Source organism: Cetorhinus maximus, chromosome 18, assembly GCF_964194155.1.
Source record: "Cetorhinus maximus chromosome 18, sCetMax3.hap1.1, whole genome shotgun sequence".
NCBI lineage: Eukaryota > Metazoa > Chordata > Chondrichthyes > Lamniformes > Cetorhinidae > Cetorhinus > Cetorhinus maximus.
This window is the reverse complement of record NC_135896.1, coordinates 69075463-69084276: the sequence shown is the minus strand read 5'-3', so window position 1 is coordinate 69084276 and position 8814 is coordinate 69075463. Positions and strand designations below refer to the sequence as shown.

The 8814-nt window shown below is 38.2% G+C and overlaps 1 protein-coding gene across 6 annotated transcripts in view; it reads right to left on the bottom strand.

Moving 5' to 3' along the window:
* Positions 1-782: 782 nt before the first annotated feature.
* The window catches only part of strn3 (striatin, calmodulin binding protein 3), a 259300-nt gene continuing 251268 nt past the window's right edge, over positions 783-8814 (bottom strand). For 5 of the 6 annotated variants that reach the window (XM_078562851.1, XM_078562852.1, XM_078562854.1 and 2 more), the window contains 3 exons: positions 2939-3046; positions 2756-2842; positions 783-2458 (listed from right to left, as the gene is read on the bottom strand). In XM_078562851.1, the coding sequence (XP_078418977.1) occupies positions 2289-2458; positions 2756-2842; positions 2939-3046 (365 nt within the window). In that variant the 3' untranslated portion in view covers positions 783-2288. The remainder of the gene's footprint in view (positions 2459-2755; positions 2843-2938; positions 3047-8814) is intronic. The other variant, XM_078562853.1, reaches the window with a different exon arrangement.

Below are 8814 nucleotides of genomic sequence, written 5' to 3'. Positions count from 1 at the left end.
TCTTCCACCTAGAAGGACAAGTGCAGCAGATGCACGGGAACACCATCACCTGCAAGTTCCCCTCCAAGTCACATGCCATCCTGACTTGGAAATATATTGCAGATCTTTCACTGTCACAGGGTCAAAATCCTGGAACTTCCTCCCTAACAGCCTGAGTATACCTACACCATATAGACTGCAGCGGTTCAAGAAGGTGGCATACCACTGCCTTCTCAAGGGCAATTAGGGATAGGAAATAAATGGACTAGTCAGCGACGTCCATATCCATGAATTAATAATTTAAAAAGTAATTTTGTCTCCTTATTCTTCCTCCCAAAATGTACAATCTCACATTTCTCTGTCTTAAATTTCATCTGACAAGTCTAGATCATTCAAATATACTGAAAAAACCCATTGCATATATTCTTTTTGGAAAAAAAAACATCACCATCCATAAGGGCTTTGGAAATTTGTACAAGAGCTTGAGATGACTAATTCGAAATGCTTTGGTTTCAACTGTGTGCATATTTCACATTCAGGCTAAAATAAAGCTACACTTTACCTCCAACAATTATATAGAAAAATGCTGTATTTACCAAAGGACATAAAAGAAAATGCAGTTACACACAAATTTTTTTTATTTCCAAATCCCCTTTCTAAGTAGATAAATGATAAAAGGAGGGACATAATTTCAACATAAATCTTACTTTACATATTTACGACAATTAAGGATACTCTGGATTCCACAAAATACTAAGAGCATTTTTGAAGCTATACAACTCAAGTAATGTAACAAACACTAATTTACAGGTACACCATTTAATATTTATTATATGCATTTTATATACATTACTTTTAAACAGCTGTATTTTAGCTATGTGGTACAATATTAAAAATTTACTTAATCATGTATTGTAAAACAAAAACCTTACAAAACTCATCAGAACTTGCAAACTCATCAGAAATCTGCGGAAGACTAGAAAAAATACTTTATTGTATTAATCATGCATTACACAAACAAAATCTTTAGTTACACCATTAACTGAAGCACTTTATAAAGCTGGGATAGCTAGACCAAACACAGCAGATTTCTGAATCTTGATTTGGCTATTTCAATATTCTATATTTAATCCAAAATAAAACCTTTTCACTCCAGATTTCACACAAATTCTTCAGTTACACGCTTTAGGGGCTTGACCCTAATCCCAAGTAATCTGACAGGAAATCCTGGGCTGTGATATAAACAGTGTTCCATTTTAAACCTATATTTAGAGCTCTCTAGTCTGCAAAAGTCCCATGCTAGACAAGGACAGAGGGCCCGTTAACACACACAAAACATGAGGGATATAAAGACCAACAGAAAAGTGAAATAAATAACAGTAGGCCAATAGCATTAAGATGGTTAACCCTTGATAAATAAACTTGTAAATACAGTAAGATGTACAAAATATCACATAGTGATAGGATGCTGCAATTTTTTTTAAAAGAGTTAATTATGGGTGTTAAACCCCCTGTGTTTTATCTCAACACATTTACAGTTTTCAATGATTACACTTAACAGCTTTTATAATGATGTTAAAATAGCATCCACGTGGAAGGATTCACTGAGGATTTTGTTTCATTTAAGCTGGGCAAGGGAAGAATGTAGTTACATAATAGTGGGTCAGTGAGGGTGGTTTGATTTCATTTTAACTCAATGAAACATTATAGTATTAACCCTGTTTGGAGCATTATTCTGACAGGAAAATTATACAAAAAGACTTATAAAAACTAGATATCCTGTCAAAAATTCTGTAAAACAAAGGTTAAAATATATTTAATTTATATTTTCATTTTAATGCTGAAAGTTGACTAAAAGTATGTTTGATGTTGAAAATCTGTTAAAAGGAATTGAAGGATGACATTCAATGGTTTAGCTCATTGCCCACCATTGCACCACAATCCCATCCATAAGGCAGGACACAAGAGCCCATAATACTTACTGCTGTAAGAATGAATTCCACATGACTTTGAAAACACCTACATAACAGTAAATTAGCTCTGTTCAAATCCAGTCAAGGCTACAAATACTGATGTATTCCTTTTTTAATTACAGTAATTACAGTTAAATGGATTAGCCTGATGTTATTCAAGGATTTGGTGATACTTGGCCACTAAGCGCCTGCCTATGATAATCTACCAGGAAGAGCAACGCCCAGGCAGAGCAGTACGTAGTGTCAGATAATAACCAGGTAACTAATGGCAGTGAAGCAATTCCTGTTCATTTCCAGTTCACCTGCTACGATGGGGTAAACATATTTTAGCAATTGTTAGACAAACACTTTGGCAAGCGCATCAGCTCCTGCACTAGCAATATATGCCTTTGATGGATGGAAGGCTACATCATAAATAGATTCATCACATTTTTTCCGATGAGCAGTAATTTCTTGAACACATGTCTTGCTATCCAGGTTCCACAGGCGAATAGAACAATCATGACCTGATACAATTAAAAAAAAGTCAGCTTAATGTTTTGATTGTTAAAGCAATGTTCAATATTAATCTAATTTCTTAGACTTGTATGAAAATGTTGATCATATTATAAACAAAAGCCAATGTAAGGTATCTTCCAGATACAAACATATAAAGCAAAATAGCCACAATATTTCATAAATATTAATAGAAAGGTTTAAATGAAATAGTTTTTGGATTTCTTGAATATTTTGACGAGTTATAAATATAACCTCTTGGAGATCAATTTGCTACAAACATTTAATTACAGAAAGCAGCTACATACTTCCAGACATCAAGTAGATTCCATTAGGATCCACTGCCAGACTAGTAACAGCATCCAGGTGAGCGACCATAGCATGGATCAATTTACCTAAATAAATAAGCAAAATATTTAGACGTATGCCAGACGATTCTCTAACGTTATATTAATACTGTACACAATTCTCAATAACTTGCTATTACTTACCCGTTTTATTATCAAAAAACTTAATGTGTCTATCCTCATGAGCCGTGATGGTAACAGGCAGCGTGGGATGGCTGACAACTTTATTAATCTGATTGGCTGAAGGAGAAGCTGTGAACACAAAGCATGGCAAAAACTGATCAACATCATTCTAGTCAGAAAATTATAATCATATCAAAACTTGCTGATTGAAATTTTGATAAAATGGAAAAGGTAAAATTTAATTTTTTTTTTAAAGTGCAATCTTTTGATTAAGTGCTGGTGCCTAAACACTAAGCACTAGAATTTTCTCCCTAAACCTCTCCACATCTCTACCTTCCTTTCTTCCTTTAAGACACTCCTTAATACCTGCTTCATCTGACTTAACATCTCCTATGTGGTTCCATGTAAAATTGTAGTTGATAACCCTGCTGTGAAGCACCTTAGAACATATAAATGCAACTTCTACTTGTTGCTCGTGTCAAGAGGTGATAATATTTCTCTATCTCTGGGGAGCCAGGATGACAGATGCTATATGTTGGTCATACATATTTTTTGTAGGTTTTTTCAGTTGGGTTGTCTTTTATGTGAGCCATGTACAGTAAACAACATTGGGGTAATGAAAGAATGGCTGCACAAGCTGAATTGGCCAATAGAAACGCATCAGGAATCAATACCAGTTTTTAAAAATTTACTGATACCAAACCAGCTGGATTTGAAAGAAAATTGCAGAACGAAACAAAATACAAGTTCAATTGAATCTATGATCCATAAATATCTTCTTCCATTGACATTATCTGGAAGAAATTCTGGTATTAGCACCATGAACTATTGCTCTCACTATCATTGCTACATTTTCAAATCTTGTCAGTGATAATCCTGTAGGTTCTAATTCTAAAATTAAAAGCAACAATACTGTAAAGGCTACGAAAGTGAATGAAGCAAATTGACACCAGGATGCGGCAAACCTGGCCAGGCCATTAGAGAAAGCTATGCTCCTGCAGAAGAAAAACTAGCAAGCTACCAATGCCTCCTTCCACTCCTCCCAGAAGCTGGCCTAGTTTCAGGGAATCTGCCCACTTTTCTCAGGGAATGGTATCTGATGCAGAAACTAAATTTACATGTGAGGGGGAGGACTGAAGAGGGAACAACATAAATAATTAACTGGTTATTTAAAATATGTTGGTCTGTTTTCAACTCCTATGGCTAAGTGCATAATTTAGCTGCCACATTAGTGTGTAAGTACATCAGTTTGTTTCACAACATGTAAACAATACTATTCTTTTTATACCATGATCTTGCTGGGCACCCATAAACAGAAACATGGTTATAAGGTGACCAAGTTTGGAAAATAAAAATTCCAGGGTATACAATATTCCGAAAAGACAGGCAGAATGGAAAATGAGGGTGGGTATCCCTGATAGTAAAGGATGACATAAGAATATTAGAGAAAGGATCTTGGCTCTAAAGACAGGAAATAGAACCATTATGGGTGGATATTAGGAATAGCAGGAGTCAGAAAACCCTAGTGGAAGTAGTTTATGTGCCCCCTAATATTAGCTATAACATTGAACAGAGCATTAACAAGAAATTATTGGAGCTTGCAATATATTAGTGGCTGACTTTAATCTTCATATAGACTGGACCAATCAAATTGTTATGGGTGGTCTGGAAGATGAGTTTGTAGATTGCTCTCATGACAGTTTCCTGGAGCAATTCATTGTGGCACCAACAAGGGAAAAAGCTATTTAAAATCTAGTATTGTGTAATGAGGAATGGTTAATTAGTAATCTCATTGTAATAGATACGCTGGGAAATAGCGATCATTATACAATTAAAATTCATATTGAGTTTAAACACAAAAAACTTAAACAAAGCCAATCACGTAGGTTTTAGGGCAGAGCTGGGTAAGGTTACTTGGGTAAATAGGCTAAAAGGTATGCCAGTATGACAGTGGGAAACATTTAAAGAAACAATTTAAAATGTTCAACAAAAATTCATTCCAGCGACAAACAAAAAATCAGTAAGAAAGATCCATTCCATGGCTTACTAAAGAGGTTAAGGATAGTTTTAGATTAAAAGAAGAGGTTTATAATGTTTCAAAGAATAGTAGTAAGTCTGAGGATTGGGAGTGGCAAAGGGCCACCAAAAAGTTGATAAAAAAGTAAAAATATAGAATGAGAGTAAACCAGTCAGGAATATAAAAAGATTGAGAGAGCTTTAAAAAGTATATAAAAAGGAAGAGAGTAGATTAAGTGAACGTTAGTTCCTTAGAAGCATAGACAAGGGGAATTATCCCAGGGATAAAGGAAACAGCAGGTACACGAAAAAAATATTTTGCATCCGTCTTCACAATCGAAGACACAAGTTACATACCAGGAATAGTGTAACCTAGGGGCTAAAAAGAATGAAGAAATTAAAGTAACTAATATCAGCAGAGAAAAAGTACTGGAGAAAATGAAGGGACTAAAATCTGGCAAATCCCCAGGACCAGGCTTCTTAAAAGGACACAGCAACAGAGATACTGGATGTACTCTCTTTTTGGATTTTCCAAGTTCCCTAGGTTCTGGAGCGGTCCCAGCACATTGAAAGCCAGCAAATGTAACACTGCTATTCAAGAAAGGAAGAGAGAAAACAGGGAACCACAGGCCAATTAGTCTGACATCAGTCATCCGAAGGATGCCACAATCTATTAAGTCTTAACAATGCACTTGGATCTTCACAGCATGATCAGGCAAAGTCAACATGATTTTACAAAGAGAAATCGTAATTGTCAAACTTATTAGTTTTTTGAGGACGTAATTAATAGGGGGAAGCAGTAGATGTATAGTATACCTGGATCTCCAAAAGGCATTTCATAAGGTGCCACACAAAAAGGCCTATAAGCAAGATAAGGGCTCATGGAGTTGGGGGTAATATATTAGTATAGATAGAGGATTAGTTAACAGACAGGAAGCAAAGTGTAGAGATAAATGGGTCATTTTCAAGTTGGCAGGCTGTGACTAATGGAGTGCTGCAAGGATCAGGGCTGGGGCCTCAGCTATTTACAATCTATCTCAATGGCTTAGATACAATACTTTCTGTCTCTTCGTCATTTGCTGATAGCACAAATCTAGGTGGCAATGCAAGGTGTGAAGACACAAGGCCGCAAAGAGATATAGACAGGTTAGGTGAGTGGGCAATAAGGTGGCAGGCGGAGTATAATGTGGAGGAGTGAGAGATTATGCACTCTGGTAGTAAGAATAGAAAAAGAATATTTTTTAAAAGGCGTGAAACTTATAAATGTTAATGTTCAGAGGGACTTGCGTGTACTTGAGGGACACAAAGTTAGCATGCAGGAACAGCAAGCAATTAGGAAGGCAAAAGGCATGCTGAACTTTAATGCAAGAGGTTCAAGTACAAGAATAAAGAACTTTTGCTACAATTGTACGGGGTTTGGTGAGACCACAACTGAGTAGTGTGTGTAGTTTGGTCTCCAAGATTAAGGGAAGATATACTTGCATTGGAGGCAATACAGCAAAGGTCACAAGATTGGTCCCTGGAATGATGAGAAGCTGAGTAAATTGAGTCTATATTTTCTGGAGTTTGAAGAATTAGAGGTGATCTCATTGAAACATACAAGATTCTGAATGGGCTTAACAAGGTAGATACAGAGGTTGTTCCCCTGGCTGAGGTATCTAGATAAGGGGGTACAGTCTCAGGATAAGGGGCATCATTTAAGCCTGATATATGGAAAAAATTCTTCACTCAAGCGGTGTTAATTTTTGGAAATCTTTATCCTAGAGGGTTGTGGATGCTCCAATGAATATATTTAAGGCAGAGACAGAAAGATTTTTGATGTCTCAGAATCAAGGGATATGGGGAGCAAGCAGGAAAGTGGAGTTGAAGCCGAAGATCAGCCATGAGCATACTGAATACTGGAGCAGGCTTGAAGGGGTGTATTGTCTATTCCTGCTCTTATTTCTTATGATAAACAAAGATTTAACATCAACTTGCAAGTGTCAATAAACAGAATGTTATTTATTCAGTTGGGTAGAAATAAAATGCAAGCCTAAATAAATCTCTTATGCACACAATTACCATCTTAGACCGTAATTAAGATCTAAGGATGAGCTCTTTTGTCTCACATTCTATCCTCCATAAATTTGAAGTCATCCAAAACCCTGATATCCATGTCTTAACTCGTAGCACGTCCATCACCCATGTCCGCTGACCTGCACTGGCTCCCGGTCAAGGAGCATTTCAAGTTTAAAATCCCTTGTTTTCAAATCGCTCCGTGGCCTCACCCCATCTATCTCTGTAATTGTCTCTGGCCTCACAACACTCAGATATCTGCGCTCATCTAATTCTGGCCTTTGTGCATCCTGATTTTAATTTCCCCACCATTGGTGGCCATGCCTTCAGTTCCTCTCACTACCTCACTTTCCTTCTTTCTGATGCTCCTTAAAACCTACCTCTTTGACCAAGCTTTTGGTCATGTGACCTAATATGGCTCTGTATCAGTTTGTTTTATAATGCTCCTGTGAAGCACCTTTGGACATTTCATTACATTAAAGGTGCTACATAAATGTAAAGTTGTTGTTGAGAACACTCATTTAAAATGAAAACAACATTTCAATACATTACTTACAAATTTAAAAATGATTCACTGTACAAGATGTACCACTTGTTATGAAAGTCAAACTTACCTTAACGCTGCATGTGGAGGTCTGGAACTTCAACTCCCGATGGACTTGAGCTTTTGCGCATGTGCAGACTGGGAGTGGGCTGCACATGTGCTGTTCTACATTTTCATGTTTTTTGGGTCCAGCGCACCTACGCAGTGATGAAAAACGGCACAAAAACCTGGGTCAGGTGGCTGGGAGCGGAGCGCCATCGAGAGTCCCCAGTCCAAGGACAGGGAAAGGTACAAAGGGAGAGGGGACAGGGACAGGAAGAGGTCCCAGTTCAGTTAAAAAGGAGCAGAAAAAAAGGCTCCATTTAGGAAAAGGGCTGCAGGTGGCAGACTAAGTGAAGAGGGCTCAAGGAAAGCCCTAGTAATCACACAGGGCTCAGAAGATGCCCTGAGGATCCAAGAAGGCATATCCTTGAATTTATTTATTCATTCATGGGGCCAACATTTATTGCCCATCTCTAATTGCCCTTGAGAAGGTGGTGGTGAGCTGCCGCCTTGAACCACTGCAGTCCCTGCAGTGCTGTTAGGGAGTTCCAGGATTTTGACCCAGTGACAGTGAAGGAATGGCGATATATTTCCAAGTCAGGATGGTAAGTGGCTTGAAGTGGAAATTTCAGATGGTGGTGTTCCCATATATCCCCTGTCCTTGTCCTTCTAGATGATAGTGGTCGTGGGTTTGGAAAGTGCTGCCTAAGGAGCCTTTGTGAGTTTCTGCAGTGCATCTTGTAGATGGTACACACTGCTGCTACTGTGCGTTGGTGGTGGAGAGAGTGAATGTTTGTAGATGGGGTGCCAATCGAGCGGGCTGCTTTGTCCTGGATGGTGTCAAGCTTCTTGAGTGTTGTTGGAGCTGCACTCATCCAGGCAAGTGGGGAGATGGTGGACGGGCTTTGGAGAGTCAGGAGGCGAGTTACTCGCCACTGGATTCCTAGCCTCTGACTTGCTCTTGTAGCTACAGTATTTAAATGGCTAGTCCAGTTCAGTTTTTGGTCAATGGTGACCCCTAGGATGTTGATAGTGGGGAATTCAGCGATGGTAATGTCACTGAATGCCAAGCGGCGATGGTTAAGATTCTCTCCTGTTGGAGATGGTCATTGCCTGACATTTGTGTGGCGCGAATGTTACCTGCCACTTGTCAGCTGAAGCCTAGATATTGTCCAGGTCTTGGTGCATTTAGACAAGGGCTGCTTCAGTACCTGAGGAGTCGCAAATGGTGCTGAACATT